The sequence below is a fragment of the Stigmatopora argus genome, chromosome 19 (assembly GCF_051989625.1).
Source record: "Stigmatopora argus isolate UIUO_Sarg chromosome 19, RoL_Sarg_1.0, whole genome shotgun sequence".
NCBI classification, from domain to species: Eukaryota; Metazoa; Chordata; class Actinopteri; order Syngnathiformes; family Syngnathidae; genus Stigmatopora; species Stigmatopora argus.
The window spans coordinates 4,946,964-4,965,756 of NC_135405.1; the positions used below are offsets into that span (position 1 = coordinate 4,946,964).

The following is an 18,793-nucleotide window of genomic DNA, read 5'->3' on the forward strand; positions in this document are numbered from 1 at the left end:
AAATTTGTACATATTTGTAATAGGTACAATTTCCGTTTCATGTAATTATAAACTTTAACATACAATGTGAAGATCATGTATAAGCTACTTTAACAGTCCACCTAAATTTCGGTATTTTAGTCACGTGTCTAGAAAGTCACCTATTCAACATCTATTTCATCAAGGTGTAAACTGAATCTGCAGAGAAAGTTTCAATCCATGAACGTTGATTTCAAGGAAAACCCTGTAAATATGAGGATTTAAGATTTCAAACGCAACACAGGTACCTGAGTGGGAAGACAATAGTTCATAGGTGAAAATAGCAATGTTACCAAAATGCTTCCAAAGTTAACCATCATTTTCAGTATGACTAAAATAAACATTACCCAATACAGTATCGTAGTCACATATATGGTTGAAGTACAAGCTATTAATTATTTATACTGTTGTCCGTGCGTTTAATGAAATAATGGGCTAAATCTGAACTGTGAGAAAGATGCAAAGACGAAAATCAAAACAAAAAATTCCATAGTCAATGTCATGGAGATATGCAGCGCAAATTAGAAACTAAATTACAAACATGATCCATCATTGTACAAAAACACAAAAGCGCACCTACAAATGGCAACTTACTGTACTAAAAGAACAAATAGAAACAGCTGAAGGCTATAGAACCAGGACAAATAAAACTACACTGCTAACAAACTGCAAGACACAAGTTAATATGTTAAAGTATGGAGAAAAGTGAATGTTACTAGAAGGCTTTTGAGGTTGCGATTTTGTCACGGATAAATGACCCACACAAGCATATCTACTGTTATCTTGAAAAATGTTACAGCTTGGTGTTTTTCTTAGAAAGTCCAATTTAAAATTTCAAGTCAAATTATGATTTAAGAAAATTTCCCTGGTTGTGGATTTGACAATGAACTGCGTCAAGACTTTTCATGACGACTTTTATGTCCCATGAGGCAGCCAATGTTCGAGCCTTTCGAAGACACTCCGCATTTTCGTCATGTAGAAATTGTGAGTGAAGTCAATGCAAACATGGGAGGATGAGTCCACCAAGAAGCAGTAGAGAGCGGTCCCACCAACACTGATCACCACGGTAACCAGACACAGCAGGAGAAGGATCATCCAGGAATCTCCACCCTCCTCATCTAGAGTGTAAACACATGGCAAATTTTAAATAATCCACGTGCAAAATATCAATACATGCATTTCCTAAGTAAGTAAATTTCCTTGTGCTGAGACTAATTATAATGATTTTAAAAAAATATTACAAAGTTGAGACCACATTTAATTTTGTGGTTAACTCGCTGGAGGTTTATATTATTAAAATGTTATATCAAATATAATTTTGCTTTGGAAAATATGGTACACAGTCGATTGGTCGCCGGTCTTTTGGTCGCCGATCTTTTGGTCGCCGGTCTTTTGGTCGCCTGGAAGGTAAGTGGTAATTACCATTTAAATCGTTGCTCAAATTCCCTAAATACAAACTGTGAATTACTATTTAGTCATACTTAATGCCCTAGTAATTATTAGGCTAAAGAAAAGCTCAAAATTTCCCGGACTTTTATTGTTTTTTGTTGGAGAACTTGTTAAGACCCTGACTGACGTAGCTTCTTAAAAGGGACAACGCATGTACATACAAACTCTTATACACTCACACGTCGGCTCAGTGAAACTGCTCATGGCCATTGTTGGCTTTTATTGATGCGTAGACGTGTTTGTTTTACCTTGTTTTGTCGCCGGTCTTTTGGTCGCCCGTTGTCGCGGTTGGGGCGACCAAAAGACCGCGACCAAAAGACTGGCGACCAAAAGACCGGTGACCAAAAGACCGGCGACCAAAAGACGGCGACCAAAAGACCGCACACGGAAAATATTGATGGGACATCAGTTCAGAACACTCTTTAATTTAAAATCTAACCATGATCGATGCCATCATCTGGCTCAGTGAATCGGACTTTGCGTTTGGCATATATTTTGTTGTCTTCATTACTGGGAGGTGGTAGTCCATCCAGAGATGCTCTCCTTCTCTTCAGAATGGAAACCAGACCATCTGTGGACATACTCTAAATTTCACACACAAAACAGAATATTTGGCTTTCCATTCCAACATAACTGAAATAAAAAAAATATTGCATTACAATGTATCAGGCAATGTTTGTCATTTCTTTTGTAAAACTAAATGTATTTATAACATACCAGCTACTGCAAACATTTTTTGGGGGTATTATAGCTATCCAGCCATATATACCTACACTTATACATAATAACAATGTAAAAATCTGTCATAATCGTGTGTTTATGATGATGGCAGATGCATCTGGAACACCCAATACATCACCCAAGGCATCTGGTATATACTATTATCTTTCATTGTTGCAAGAATCATGTGTGCGACTTGCACCTGTGACATCACATGGTAAAATGGCAATTGAGAGAACAAATAAGACAATGAATGGATAATTTAATTTTTTTTTTTAAATGCTATATTAGTGGAACCAAATAGGAATCAATACTGGGAACCTAATGCAGTAATGTGAAATGTGTATTGAGTCATTTTATATCATTACAGGGCCCGTTGGAAAAGGTAGTTAGAGCGTCTGCGTCAGTTCTTGGGCTAAGGGTTCGATCCCACGTCGGTCCACACTGCGTGGAGTTTGCATGTTCTCTCCGGGCTTGTGTGGGTGTTTTCTGGGTACTCCGGTTTCCTCCCACATTCCAAAAATATGCATGAACACTCTAAATTGCCCCCATGTATGAGTGTGAGTGTGATAGGTTGCCCTTCTCCTTGTGTCCTGTGATATATACTGGCCACTGATTCAGATTGTCCCCCTTGCCTGGTCCATATAGTTGGCTGGGATAGGCTCCAGCACCCCTCCACCACCTTTGTGAGGATAAGTGGGTTCAGAAAATGAATAAATATATCACAATATACCGATATGCTGGTAATGTTGACCAGCTTTAACTACCAGTCCAATGTTTAAAAAAAAAGGTCATCTGTTAGTCCAGCAAAACACACAGTGGGCTCCTCACGTGTTACACTGCCACTGATGCAAGCTTTTGAAGGGTGTAAATGAAAGTTGCTGCCTGCTGTTTTTAATTTGAGCATAGTCCTGTATTGCTGATGAAAGTGATTGTTAAATAGCCAAATATATTTTCTTGTAAAGTAAGCTATTTTAAACTCTTTGGACAGATTTTTCAGGCCTCATTGATTACATATACACCAATATGGTGGAGCGCTTCCGCAGACCCTTCCTCCCATCAGCTGTCAGGCTCTTTAACAAAACAAATGGCTGAATGTTAAGACCAACCATGTGTATGTATGTATATGTATATTTATATATATGTATGTATATATATTTCAGCAACACGCTTATTTATTTATTTATTAACTTATTTATCACTTATCTATTTATGTCTAAAATGTATTTTCCTGTATCTGCATTCTCACCCTCTTGCTACTGTGATAATGAAATTTCCCGAATACGGGATGAATAAAGTTATCCAATCCAATCCAATGCAATATAGGCACGCACACACTACACGTGAGCGAGGGATACAACAAACAGAAAGGATAAAATGAAGGACAGGAAAGACTAGGACATGGCAGGGAAGCGTGAGGGCACAAACAGTGCTATCGATGTGCATTTGGGGGTACTCGGACGTTTGGTCGCCCGGACATTTGGTCGCCCGGACGTTTGGTCGCCCGGACGTTTGGTCGCCCGGACGTTTGGTCACCCGGACGTTTGGTCGCCGGTCGTTTGGTCGCCGGACGTTTGACAACATGACAGAGTATACTGTTGAAACCAGCTCTCAAAATTATATTCATGAGAGAGAGAGTTTAATATCTAAATATCTACTGTTGAAACCAGCTCTCAAAATTATATTCACCAGGGCGACCAAACGTCCGGCGACCAAATGTCCGGCGACCAAACGTCCGGGCGACCAAACGTCCGGCGACCAAACGTCCGGTCACGCATTTGGGAATCCATATTAAGACTAATCACCTATGGCACTTAATGAGTTGTCATCTCAATAGTCAGTGTTATTGTCCAATTATTTATTGTTTTTTTTTTTTTGTCTTTTGTTGACCCTGTCACCAGTTATTTGGTTATAGGCATCAAATTCAAAAAACTAAAAAAAAAATTTTTAAGTTGAACCTTTAAAAACAATTATTGTGGTTTATTTCAATCAATGTAGTTGGTTAAAAGGGATTTATGAATCATTTTTTTATTTACATTTTACATAATATTCCACTTTTATAAGGTTTGAGGATTGTAATTGACATCATTTATCTTTGGTGATAAATGATTTAGTGGCTAGGGAATGAAAATAACATCCAATTCCATGTATGTGTAAAGAATCTTAGAAAAACGCAGTGAATATTATTTGTTGTTAAGGTCTTTCCTACCCCATCTTCATGGCAAAGTTTTTCCAGCTCTATGTCTGTAGCCTGGTGCACTCCTGTTGGCCACTCCACTTTCAAGTCCTCATCTTCTTCCTCCTCTTCTTTCACTCCATCATACATTTCTTCGCATTTTATATGCTTTGGCTGCTTAAAAGGACCTAACTTGGATTTCATTCTTCCCACTTCTTCATCATCATCATCATTTTTTATTTCGGGGTTGCATGCTGCAACTAAACAGAAACATACAGCATTTATTGGACTAATGTTGAATGCAGAGTAATCTTATTTTTCTAACATTGTCAGTAAATTTGTAAGGTTCATTGACTTATGAGTTACAGAATTTTATTACTTCAGGTACACAAACGACTTTAATAAATGTTACATAGGTATTTACATTCAAAAACATTATTGACCAAAATATTTTAGTTTTGATTTTCCAATACCACTCAAGTTGATTCTTGAAAAATTCTATAGTGAATGGCTATCTTCAGTTGGAAATACAGACTAATGCAAGCTTAATCTATGCATATATACTATATATAAACTTAACATATAGGCATATGTTCTAATATATTTTTTTTTAAACTTTACCTTCTTTGTGTCAATTTAAATTGTTTAATTATTTCCTTTTGTACATCTTCAGGATATTATATGCTTACAATAAACACCCATGCTCAACTGCTCGTGTGTTACCAAGATTTAAAAATTGGGGAATCAAAAAATCATATTTGATTAATATTTTCCAAATATACCAAAGCAGTTGCATGGCATTCAAAACTGTAACCCCACAGAAAAGGATTATCTACACTTTAATCAGATCAAGAAATGTATTTGACAGTGCAACATATTATTTTTACATACATTTGTTAGAGAAAAAAAAGGTTGAATTTACCTTTTCCCTGATGGCACACCTCTCTCTTGCTCTGTACGACCGTTAGTGTGATATCTTCTCTGAGGGAAGGTCTTCGTCCAGAAGCAATGACAAAGGAATACCAGGTTAGGAAAATGAACACATAATCTTATGTGATTTGTATCAAATAATCCAAGCAAAGCGGTTTGTAGAATTCTCTTTTGGAGCTTAAACAAAACACATTCACATTAGAATTATATTTATCAGTCACACATGGTTTTTGGCCAAGACTGTACTCCCTACATTTGGATAGGATAGACTCCAGCAACCCCATGACGCTCACCAAGTGGCACAAAAGACAAATTAAAGATGAGTTGCTTTGGTTGGTGGCGAATGAAATCGACTGTTATCACCAACACAGTGGCGTGCCCTATACTTTTTTGTAGTATGCTATATTGTGTTTCAGCTAAAGTCTGAAAACCTGATCTAGCACAGATTTCCACCAGCCACTGTATCGATTGACACCAGTAACAAAAATAGAACACACTGACAGTTAGTTTAGATGTGCTTTGTCAGCACAAGTCAAGATGGACTGAACAAGACAAGCATGCCCTTCAGGACATATCTAAAGGGTGAAATGTTTATTCAAAGTATTGAAAGAGACGGCTTTATTTTTTGAACTGTAAGCAGTTCTTAGTTTTCTTGAAAAATACGTAACTGACAAATACACAAATAACAAAAATGTGTCACGCTATTTTAAATGTTTTCATGCAAAATCAGAGTAGTAATCCAAAATTGTGTGTGAATGACAATTAACTCAACTTAATTATTCATTCACTCCAAAATGTTTAAGCAAGGCAGATTTTGATTATGTGATACTAATCATTAACTGGGGGGAAACTTTTGAAAATGTCTCAAGAGTACCTACAGAGTACATACCGACCAAATTCCATGACAATTAGTTCAAACCCACAGGCAACAATACATCCAAAAATTGTACATGCCCTCTACTGACTAATTTCTAATTTACATATAAAAATAAATAAGCCCTGATACAAAAAATAAAAAGTCGAGAATTGATATGTATAATACATCCTTAGATTATACCTACCAAATTTAATTGTTATCCGTCTACAAATAACAGAGTAAGCATTTTTAGTCTGTAATGAATCAATGTAATTAAGCAGACAAAAAGAACCACCCTATGTTTCCAACTAAAAAATATGTAACTATAATAACATTGTTTAATTTCACACTTCAGTTTTTAGTACTTAAATGGAATTAAATACAAATTGCTCTTGTATTAAAACATTTTTCATAAGTATTTTCTAGATTTGGTTTATAGGTTAATATTCAGTATGTAGTTGCATGTTAAATTTTAACATGATAGATTTAATATACTGTTTATAAGGCCAGCAGTCTAACATTCAATAAACTTATCTTCAGCTGTTCCCTATATTACCAAACCACAAAATGGATTCATTTTTATTTAATGTTAATTTCCTATTATATTGTTGTTAGCCCCTAGGCCATCCTAGTTTTTCTTTTCATGTATTCTTTTCAGGAGAACATATCATAAACATAAGGGACAGGAGTGTATTTTTTTCTGGTATGTGGTTATTTTATTATTTAATTTTCTCCTGCAAATGTCCAAACATATGTTATAACTTACACAAAATGTTTAAACGAGGCAGATTTTGAAGAGAGCAAGAGTTCACGTACAAAACACCTAAAATGAATGGCCGAAAAACAATGCAGACCAGAATGTAGGTTATCTGTTCCATCTCCAATTTATAATTTTCACACTTTATAACTTGTTTATTGGGTTGTGTAAACTTACAATCTATAATATCAATTTAGAAAATGTTAGTGGGAATTTTGTTTAGGGGTGAGGGTGCTAAAAGTATTTTAATTGTTATTAATGAAAAATCCTTGCTATGATACTTATGAGGATGAGCAGTACACAGATGAATGGATGGGAAATACCATTAACTTATGCACTGCCATTGATTTGAACAAAGTCAATTCCAGTCGCCACCAATTAAAAAAGTTCATGTCATTCCCTTCAAATGGGGATTGCACATCTTTTCTCTTTGGAAGGAAAGCAAATTACGCTAATATGAGTTATAGACTTAAGATATAAGATGACTCACTTGAGGTGTGTCCCACAGATGTGCCTCAGTGTCTCAATGTGTTTCTTACTGATGTTGTCTATTTCAGAAGGCAAACCGTTGTCAACATTCTTCTCTTTGCAGCGTCTCTCTGCAAAGACAGAAAGGGCCCACGTATATCTGAATATTCACAAAGCATCAAATTAGAAGACAAATTCAAAAGACAATGTTTAGTACCCCAATTTCCCTGTAGGTAAGTGAGGTTGGAGAGCACTCGTTCATGGTAAAGCTTCTCTAGCTGGAGAAGCTGGATGGCCAACTGGTCTGGTAAGGTCACCAGTTAAAGAAATTCAATCCACTCATGCGTGGCCTTGTCGCTTGGCAGAATTTAAGTATGAAGACGCATTTAACTATGTCATGTCATCTTTGAAACAAAGTACGTACAGGGAAAAGCCCTGACAAAACAAGACTACTTGCTTCAATGTTCCCTCTAATTTTTCGTTGGTCTGAGCAGAAAGTCAACCTCCCTGAGCGCACCGAGTACCAGTGTGAGCGACATCATCGGTACTCGGATGATTCGCCTAAAGACGTTTCGCCGACGGACGTTTGACAGACGGGCAGGTCGCCGAATGAACGTTCGGCGGAACGTCCATTCGGCGACCTGTCCGTCTGTCAAACGTCCGTCGGCGAAACGTCTTTAGGCGAATCATCCGGTCACGACATCATCATTGCTCACTATGGGCACACCAGTATCACACCTGCCACAAGCAGGTGCATGTCAATGTTCCCTCTAATTTTTCATGTAAAACATGCTGTAAAACACGAAAAACATAAGTGGACAGAGCTACTGCCACTGGCTGCCGCTTAAACGGCGCCATCATGGGGAAAGGGGTAAAAAAAAAAAAAAAAAAAAAAAAAAAAAAAAAAAAAAAAAAAAAAAAAAAAAAAATCCGATTTTTTTTTTTTTTTACTGCGCGCCATATGATTGCTGCTGCGCAGAGAAGACGAGAGTAGTGCGCAATTGCGCACGCGCGCAGCTTAGAGGGAACACTGACTTGCTTTCTTTTTTATAAGGAATGAACTCATCCAAGCCTGCCTTGATTGTACATAAAGGCACTCAGTTTAAAGTATACATTAAAAAAGGCCTTTCAATATCCCGCTTTTCCACACTATAAAGCGCACTGTGTGAATGGGCTATGGTAAACTTGTTTTATGTTTAAGGAGCACCAGAATATAAAATATGATGTGGTAGTGGTGGTGGTGGTAGTGGTGGTGGTGGTAGTAGTAGTAGTAGTAGGGGGATTGTGTCATACATCCACAACAACAGGGGTCGGGGAACCTATAATCAATTCATAATTTCAAATGTTATTCCTACAGAGCCACTCAGAAATTCAAAGTAAAAATCAATTTTTAAAGTACACAAAGTCTGAATTGTTTTGACAACATTATTACGCTGTTGCTAATCAATGAGTATCAATGAGAGTATGCATGCAGCAGAGTCTAATGAAAAAAAACAAAAAAGATTAAAGTGGCATTGAGTGTCGTTGGCACTGCGCTTACGTGACTCTATTAGTGCGTGCGGGACACAGCTCTGTCCCCAACGGTTTCCAGATTTTACCTCACAGGTTAGCAGAGAGACATATGCACCCATCAAAAGAGCCACATATGGCTTCCGAGCCATAGGTTCCCTTCCCTTGCACTACATGGCGTGTGTTATAATATAGATCCACTAGATGGAACTGTAGTAGTAGTGGGTTGTGTTATAATATAGATCAACTAGATCAAGGGTGTCAGACTCGGGTTGGTTCGTGGGCCGCTTTAACGTCAACTTGATTTCATGTGGGCCGGACCATTTTAGATATATTTAGATTTGTTTTTAATAAATGGATTAAATGAACTGGATTAAAAGCCCTGAATATTCAGTTTTTTATAGATCTAAAACAATGTTTATTTTAGCTTTTTTATATATTTTTAGATTTTACAAAATGATTTTTGAACTAAAAACACAGAAAAAAATTGATTAAAAATGACTATTATTTATTTAAAAAGGGGTAAAATCAGGAAATTTAATATACATCTATACTCTTCATTTTAAATTGATCCTAAAACAGAAAGTCGGCACTCATAATTTACTTTCCCGGGCCACACAAAATGATGCGGCGGGCCAGATTTGGCCCCCGGGCCGCCACTTTGACACAGGTGCACTAGATGGAACTGTAGTTGTAAGGGGTTGTGTTATAGACCCACTAGATGGCGCTGTAGTAATAGTAGGAGGTTATATATCCACTAGAGATGGTCCTCTAATAGTAGTAGTTAAAAGTTATGAGATGTATTATACATCAACTAGATAGAGCTGTGCTAAAGGGAATTTCATATGTTAAGCCAATATTGATCCATATATAAGGTGCACCGTTTTTTAGTTGTGCCTTGTAGTGCAGAAAATATGGTATTTGTGTCTCAAATTTTAATATGTATTTAATTCAGACGTGATTGTCACATAATATTGATAACAGCCATGTATTTGTACTATACTTTAAAAATACATATACATTACTTTAACTCTATCTATAAAGGATACAATTCTCTTGGAGGGAGCAGAATTCCGCGATCTGAAATAAAAAAAAAAACATGTTTAACACTCAAATAAACTAATGGAGGCAGTAAAGAAAAAAATACAGGAAGCAACAGCACAGTGGATGTTTGTCAAATTTGGCTGCTCAGCCACAAGCCGATTTCATGTCAAATTTATTACATTTCTTTAAAGAAATGAAAGTCACATCTGAGGCAGGACTTTCAGATGACCAGTGAAACAGTCACATGAAACTGCTTGTAGCTCACATTCGAATAGTAATGTCACAAGCTCTCATAATACGATTTAAACTCCAAACGAACTATATATCATTTATTCTTTTCAGGAGAACATCTCATAAACATAAGGGACATGAGTGTATTTTTTTCTGGCATGTGGTTATTTTATTATTTAATTGTCTCCTGCAAATGTCCAATATATGTTATGACTTTCACTTTGTTACCAGCATTAAAAATTGAATGTAATGATTTTCTGCTAGTCGTTTTCACTTTTCTGTCCTGTGCACAATGAAAACTTGTGCAAAACTGGTGTATTTAAAATATATGTATTATAATAATGGATTTTACATATATATCGACAAAAGTTTTGCTCAATGCCTTGACTCACTAATGAATTAAAGTAACATGTCATAACACATCTATATACTAATCAACCAGCCTATCCTTAGCAGCTTCACTAGCTTTCGGCCACTCCAAAAAAGTAACATTTTATTGGCTTTGCATTGAACACTGCTACACAGTCATGTTAGAACAGGAACTAGCTATCACCGAACTTACCACAGCTTTGCAGAAGCTTAACATTATTCATGCATGATATCTCTAGATTTTGCTTGCGTTTGCTGCCAGGCCCTAGGGCCAAGTGTACCAATGTTTTGCCTATGCAGTGCAATGCTTGTTTGGTCACACACACAAAAGCATGCAGTCCCCAGAGATTGGAAGGGGAGAATTTTTTCTTAAAATGCGAAAGTATTGCCCTCTTTCCAGACAAACACCCACCTGGTGCAGCGAATTTGGCAGTAGTGTGTAGTCAGTGTTTTCTCCAAGAGACTGTAGAGAGGCCAGCAGCTCTGGGCTGAGGCTCGACGTTCCATATCTGGAGACACTTCCTGGAAACATACCAGAAAACAAGCAAAAATCCTATGAGACTCACCTGCTATTTTTCATGTCCAATTAATTAGGTGAAGCCTGGCATGTTTCCTTCAGTAGCATTGCCAACTCCAGGAAAATAAAGCTGATGATGGTGCAGTGATGTCATCAGTTCTGTCATAAGAGTGTTGAGCATGATGAAGGTGTGTCTGACCAAACATATCTCTCACAGCGAGTGTCACAAAGTGATGATGCGCTAAACTAAAGAATGATTCACAATGACAAGGACTTACCTTTATGGACCTGACCTTGATTTAACTTTTGTTCCCTATTTATTCACATTTCTTACTTGCAAGAAGTTAAATGGCACTTTGAGATACAGGGTTAAACTCTTATGCACTTAAAAACACTCAAATCTCAACAAATCTTTCCCTAATGAAATAAACAGAAATGCAGTTAATCCATTTCATTCTCCCCACAAATCCTTTCAAAAGAAAAATTCTCTCACTACAGATTCACCAAAAATGAACAAATTAATGAACATGTTATGATTTTATTTGAGTTCACACCACAAACTGACTCTTTTCCATTGAACGGAATGGTGAAGTCTTTATAAAGACTATAAATAAAAGACGGATTCCTTCATTTTCCATACCACCTATCCTCACAAAGGTCGTGGGGGTCCTGGGGCTTATCCCTACCCCACACTAGCCAATCGCAGTGCACAAAAAGACAGACAATCAGCCATACACGCACACACTTTGACCTAGAGGCAATTTAGAGTGTTCAACTAGCCTACCATGCATGTTTTGGGGATGTGGAAGGAAACCGCAGTACCCAGAGAAAATCCATAAAAACACCACACAGGAATGTCTGATCTCTGAATTGAACGCACTATCTCAGTGGTTCTTAACCTGGGTTCGATCGAACCCTAGGGGTTATAATATATCAATTCCTCGCAGCACTGATTGGCCAAGCAATGTCACGTGATCATCTGCTGCCAGTGATGATCAAGCGGGGCATGTTATCGTGTATCGACATGATGTGTTAGGAGTAGCCCGCTATTGTTTTTCCCTTCGCCTTTTCCCGGCTCTCGTTTGTCTCTCCTGCTTTGCCGTTGTGTTCACGCAGCTGCGCGTGAGTGATTAAAGTTTTGGTTATGAGCACCATTTGCCTCGTCCTCGCCTGCTTCCCCGCGACTGGGTCCTAATCCCTCCTACCTCGCCTCGACGTCTCCCGTGGACGTAACATGATGAGTCGATATGTCTTGACCTCCGCGAGATAGGCTCCAACAAACCCTTGAGACCGACTCACCGAACCCCTAGGGTTCGTCGAACCCAGGTTAAGAACCACTGGTCCGGTGTTTACTATCATCCTGTTCATCATAATTTTCTGGTTGGTCAGAGGGGTGATAAGCTTCAAAGTAGCAGATCTTTGTGAAATAATGTGTTTCACTGTCGAGGCTGCTTTATTTCTCATCTCATCTCATTTTCTGAAACGCTTTATCCTCATTAGGATCGCGGGGGGTGCTGGAGCCAATCCCAGCTGTCTCCGGGCCAAGGGCGGGGGACACCCTGAATCGGTGACCAGCCGATCGCAGGACACAAGGAGACGGACAACCATGCACATTCACACCCATACCTAGGGGCAATTTAGTGTGTCCAATCAGCCTAACATGCATGTTTTTTGGAATGTGGGAGGAAACTGGAGTACCCGGAGAAAACCCACACAGGCCCGGGGAAAACATGCAAACTCCACACAGGTGGAGCGACCTGGATTTGAACCCAGGTCCCCCACTCTGAGGCCGACGCGCTAACCACTCATCCACCGGGCCACCTTTGGATTTCCTAACAGTATTTATATATTAATTCAATTTAAATATTAATACACTATAGTATTTACATATGCATATAACTGTGTAACCTTTAATATACACTTGATATTGTATAAACGTGAAAGTATGTATGTATGGTAGAAATGAGAAGGGTGATCCTACTTTGCGGGTTTTCAAATATCGCGGCCCAGGTCTAGTCTATAGTATCAGCGTAATTTGAGGGAAGACTGTAACTTGTTTCTTTCGCCACCACAGGAGAATCATATAAGCAGAAGGAGAAATAAGATTCCTGTTAGTATTTCCAAAAAAGATGTTTCTTGAAATATTCTATGGATTAAAATATTTGAGCCATTTAATTAATAACGTAAATGCAAACCCTACATGTTTTTTTAATATTGGATAAGACTGGGCTTGACATGACAACATCACAAGGATGAGTTTTTCACTGAATAATGGAGAACAGGTTTTAGAAAAAAAACATCAGTTAGGCAACTTGGTGAAAATACAGTAAAATATATAGTATTGTAATATTAACAGCATTATTAAAATCAAATATTGTATGCCACAGAGAGGGATGAAATATGTTGTATGTGAGAACTATTTATAATCCAGCACTCCACACACACCCACACATACAAACAGAATTTAATAACATATATAATAAGTATAGCACCTGTGAGACTTCTGATGTCCATGCCATCTTCCTCCTCTGGTTGAGTTGCATTATCTGGTCCTTTAGGCGGGCCAGTATTTTTGTTACCCATCACATCGGCCAGCTTTGCTTTTATTTAACTGTCCTGCCAGACAGTAACTTATTTTCACTAATTGTCTTAGGTTCTCAGTGATGTGTATCTGAGTGGCCTTTAGAGTTACTCCTTCCCAGGAAAGTACGTATTGTGCCGAGGTCTCACCAGGTCGCTTCTAACCAAGCATGTGATATACCGTAATCCTTCGTGGCCGAGTGAAGAGAAAGATGTGCAATGCGGTCCACAGTTTATTCACAGCTTAGAGAGAGAAGTCTCAAACAGCATCTTTAAATTGTTACCAGCCAGCTGTCAGGGAGAAAAAATTAAGATCATTTAATCATTCAATTATTTTTGCACATTCAGTTTGTTTCAACAGTGAAAGAGAAAGTTAAGGGTGCATCTTGTTTGTTATATGCCTCGAAGGTCACTGATTAAATTAGCTATTTGGTGTCAAAACAAAAACATGGCTGCTTCCTGAGTCGTGTAGGAGTGCTCCCATCTTCAATGGCTCCTAGAAATAAATTCACATCCTTGTAGTCAGCACGGTCCTTGTTATTGATGAATCATTTGCTCAGGAGGCCCGAGTTAGATTACAAGAGACAACCAGCATGAATATTGCTCAGGGCTTAGTGCGAAAAGCAGGTTGTTGATTTTTTTTCCTTTTTTTTAACCTATAATTATTTTTCAACAACAGTTTTTACTACAATAGCAAACACTGAGTTTCATGAGTAAGGTAGTAATACAGACTATGGGTGTATTATTAATTTCTGATCAATATATTGATTGGTTATGTTATGTATTTCTGGTGAGTTTACAAAATAAAACCTTACATACAAAAAACTTGGAATAAACTAACAACACAAAGAAACAAAATTACGACGGGAAAAAACACGGAGAGAAGCAGCACACCAACAAAACAAGACATTACTCAAACATAACCTCAGATAATACTCTGACAAGGGTTGACGAACACACGGGGTTTAAATACATCAACAGCGGTTGTTGAGAAGACCATTAGCAACACCTGGGTCACACGAAGGGAGGGCTAGAAAGACACAGCAGGTGAAATTAATCGGGTAATCAAATGGACAAGACACACAAGGGAAAAAGCCCAAACCCCAAAAAATATTAGTGGTTAAGCACAATTTAAATTAAAGTTGATTCACATGCAAACAACCAATAAAGATTGTCATCTTTTAGACATGGCATTTTGGTTAAAAAAAAGGTTTTCAATTAGATGATTCAACAACATTGTGAAATTCATCAAAATTGTTTGCCATTTGTTATTTCTTTAGGTGAAATGTTACTCAATCATTCATCAGCCGTACAGCGCATCCCTGCGGGAATCGATCCCGCGCTTGCACAGTCAGATGCGTGAACCACTAAGATATAACTAATTATATAAATGTCGTATTAAGTTGATCAAAGGCCCTGAATCAAATTGAATCAAGTTAGAGTAAATATCGAAATATTTCACCTCATCAACAAGAGTCGAAATTGATTCGTCATTATATAGGTTTTGCAACTTTAGTACATTTTAGCTTTCAAAAAATATTAATGTTACTACAACAAAATATTGTATGTGGTTTATCTACACGTATTTTTCATTCCTCATTTACAGAAATCATCTTTTTTTCATTTCATTTTCTGAACTACTCATCCTCACAAGAGTCGCGGGGGTGCTGGAGCCTATCCCAGCTAACTACAGGCACAAGGTGGGGGACACACCCTGAATTGGTGGCCAGCCAATCACAGGGCACAAGGAGATGGACAACCATTCACGCCGACACTCATACCTAAGGGCAATTTAGAGTGTTCAACCAACCTACCCTGCATGTTTATAAGAAAACTGGAGTAGAGAAAACGCACACATGCCCAGGGAGAACATGCAAACTCCACACAGTGAGGACCCACCTGGGATCAAACCCTCAACCCCAGAACTGTGAGGCCAACGTGCTAACTAATCGGCAGTGATACCGCCAGAATTCATCTTTGACATCTGCATTAGAAACAAACAGATGTAGAAAATCACATGCAAAATATTTGTAAAATTTAAGATTACGCTACTGTGTATATGAATTTTGTTTGAACAAAAGATTGGAAATGAATATATTCCTTTTATTTCAGATAAAAGAACATTTGTTTCTAAAAATTGATGTTTTTTATGCAATTTAGTTGAAGCTGATCAGGAGAATGCTGCTGGCGAGTAGTCATTTTAAAGCTAAAACCGAGTTGTCATTTGCTGTATAAATAAGAGATATCTTTTTATCCTCTCATTATAACAATGTTTATTATTCTATGCACCCAGCTAATCACCTGCACCCATCTGTCGGTCCTCCCCCATGGGAAGCAAATTAAGGCCTGTGCCATTTTACACACTAAAAGCTTGTCAACATCAACGTCAAGACCTCCTGTTTCTTAGCATTAGTAGAGAGCGGATAGGTCAAGGCTGCCATGGTGTTGATAAATTAGAGTATACGCATGCTTTCTGCAACATGTTTGAAAGCATTCATTTGAGATTAGGACACATAATTTTGCAACATGAAATGAGATTGGAATTCTGGGAGTAGCGGATGACTTACAATGTTTGGGTAACTAAGGAGGAAGTCAATTGCATGCATGTATTTTATAACACGAAAATGAAGCGTGCCCTATAGCACCCTTGTTAATCAGTATGGCCATGTAAAGAATAATTGCCCCCGCGCAAAAAGAAAGCATTGATTTCAGCTTTTTTACGCATTTAGTCAACTGAAGTAATTGTTTTCAAATAGGAAATTAATCTATTTATTTTAGTTATTTATTTCCAATGTAGTGTATTGTACAAGTGGTCAAGTGGTTAGCATGTTGGCTTCACAGTTCTGGGGTCGAAAGTTCAATCACAGGTTAGTTCTCACTGTTTAAGGTTTGTATGTTCTCCCTGGGCTTGCATGGGTTTTCTTCAGGTACTACGGCTTCCTCCCACATCCCCAAAAATGCATGGTAGGCTGGTTGACCACTCTAAGTTACCCCTAAATATGAATGTGAGCGTGAATGGTTGTCCATCTCCTTGTCCCCTGAGATTGCCAATTCAGGTTGTCCCCAGCCTGGTGCCCATAGTTGGCTGGGATAGGCTCCAGCACCCCCACAGACCCTTCTGAAGATAAGTGGTATGCAAAATGATTGAATGAATGATTTATTAATATGCTTTCTTCATAGTAAACCCTTAATTGAACTTGACAATAGAAAGACTATATGACAGAAGAGGAAATGTGTTGATGTATTTAATATAAATTTAAATTCTTCAAGAAAATGTAGTCATTTTTTTGTTATTGCCTGAAGATGTAGAAGGCCATGAAAGTTTTCAACTGCTGGGCATCTGTAAGTTGAAATACTTTTAAAAGACGGCCAATTTCTAAAGCAATTAAAATGAATGACTAAATTGCTAAAATAATAATAATTTCCCATCTCAGCTCATTTTCTGAACCGCGTTATCCTCATTAGGGTTGCAGGGGGTGCTGGAGCCTATCCCAGCTGTCTCCGGGCCTAAGGCGGGGGACACTCTGAATCAGTGGCCAGCCAATCACATGGCACTAGGGGCAATTTAGTGTCCAATCAGCCTACCATGCATGTTTTTGGAATGTGGGAGGAAACCGGAGTACCCGGAGGAAACCCAGCCGAGAACATCCAAACTCCATACAGATGGACATGACCTGGATTCGAACCCAGAACCCCAGAGCAGTGAGGCCGACACGCTAACCACTCGCTCCACCGTGCCGCCCAATAATAATATATAGTGCTTATTACACTTAGTGTTTAACCTCAACAAAAACAATTTGGAAAGTTGGAACAATTCTGGAGCCCCATGTAGTTTGAGAAAATGCTATATATAAACTATAATATTCTATTTGGCACAGAAATAGTGGCTAACTTTATCATATTATTGTGTATCATTACTGTGTGACACTTCTTTAAAGCTGAATATATTACATACGAATACTACAATTATTTGTGATTGGAGGTTGTCAATAGAGCGAAATTTTGTTCCCTTTTAGAAAAAAACACACATACACACACTTACACACACAATCGCACGTGTATTCTAAACACAATTATCCACTAATGATGTGAAACAACCCAGATTCTCCTTGCAAACATAAATCGCCTTTATAACGTGACATCCCTGGACTAAACCCAGACTCCATTATATCTTATATAACTTGATGACATCTGGGAAGGATGAAGACATCTTGTACTCACCACTGCATAAAGTATAGCGGCGTGCGGTTCTCAAAAAGGAGCGACGTTTCCTCTCTTCGGCTGCAGGTTCTTATCCTCATAGACTCATCTTGTTAACCCTTCCAACCGGGGAGTTTCTTTTATTGAGTTGCACTTATGGCCGAGGGTGCCACCTTCTGACAGAGAAGTAGATTCGTGTTGCCTGTCAAGGGTTACGTAAACATTAGAACGAGTCATATGATGACTTAATCCGGTGTTGTAGCCTTAGGTTATGGAGCGCCGTTATTGTAAAGATGCGCTCGGTAAAAAGACAACATTTTCTCATATTTAGCGCCACAGAGTTTCCAATATGGTGTGAAAATGTTGCAGTCACTGTTTTTTCTGGACATTTACAACAATATTTAGCAATGTCAGTATTCATTCATTTTCTGAACCGCTTTATCCTCACAAGGGTCGCGAGGGGTGCTAGAGCCTATCCCAGGTGACGGGCACGAGGCGGAGGACAATCGCAGGGCATGAGTAGACAAACAAGCATTCATGCCTTGGGACAATTTAGATTGTCCAACCAGCCTACCATGCATGTTTTTTTATGTGGGAAGAAACCAGAGTACCTGGAGAAAACCCACACAGGCCTGGGGAGAATATGCAAACTCCACACAGGTGGAGCAACCTGGATTTGAACCCAGGATCCCAGAGCTGTAAGGCCAATGCGCTAACCACTAATTCACCGGGCCGCCTCCAATATCAGTATTTATATTGATAAGTGCATAATCTCATCTCATTTTCTGAACCGCTTTATCCTCACTAGGGTCGCGGGGGGTGCTGGAGCCTATCCCAGCTGACTTCGGGTCAGAGGAAATGTTCATTCATTCATTCATTTTCTGAACCGCTTATTCTCACAAGGGTCGCGGTGGGTGCCGGATCCTATCCCAGCTGACTTCGGGCCAGAGGAAATGTTCATTCATTCAT

At 38.5% G+C, this 18,793-nt stretch overlaps 1 protein-coding gene across 2 annotated transcripts; it reads right to left on the minus strand.

Annotated features, from left to right (window-relative positions):
- Positions 1–335: 335 nt before the first annotated feature.
- On the minus strand, positions 336–18,030 carry cnstb (consortin, connexin sorting protein b). Of its 2 annotated transcripts, XM_077587238.1 has the most exons (11): positions 17,846–18,030; positions 13,775–13,915; positions 13,537–13,660; positions 10,940–11,049; positions 9,933–9,963; positions 7,592–7,678; positions 7,397–7,505; positions 5,286–5,356; positions 4,397–4,623; positions 1,907–2,051; positions 336–1,136 (listed from the first exon to the last, which is right to left on the minus strand). In XM_077587238.1, exons 3-11 carry the CDS (start codon positions 13,625–13,627, stop codon positions 934–936), a joined length of 1,074 nt encoding a protein of 357 aa, XP_077443364.1. In that variant the 5' UTR covers positions 13,628–13,660; positions 13,775–13,915; positions 17,846–18,030; the 3' UTR covers positions 336–933. The 2 variants fall into 2 exon arrangements, with proteins under 2 accessions (XP_077443364.1, XP_077443365.1); XM_077587239.1 differs by having other exon boundaries at positions 10,940–11,203; positions 13,537–13,915; positions 17,846–18,029.
- Positions 18,031–18,793: the final 763 nt, after the last annotated feature.

Excerpts from the sequence above, each read along its gene's own strand:
- cnstb (XM_077587238.1), bottom strand. The coding sequence starts at position 13,627 with ATGGGTAACAAAAATACTGGCCCGCCTAAAGGACCAGATAATGCAACT. Across the intron at positions 7,679-9,932 it reads CTGCTCCCTCCAAGAGAATT|ACCAGTTGGCCATCCAGCTT; the intron begins GTATCCTTTATA and ends TGACCTTACCAG. Across the intron at positions 1,137-1,906 it reads AGATGATGGCATCGATCATG|ATGAGGAGGGTGGAGATTCC; the intron begins GTTAGATTTTAA and ends TTTACACTCTAG.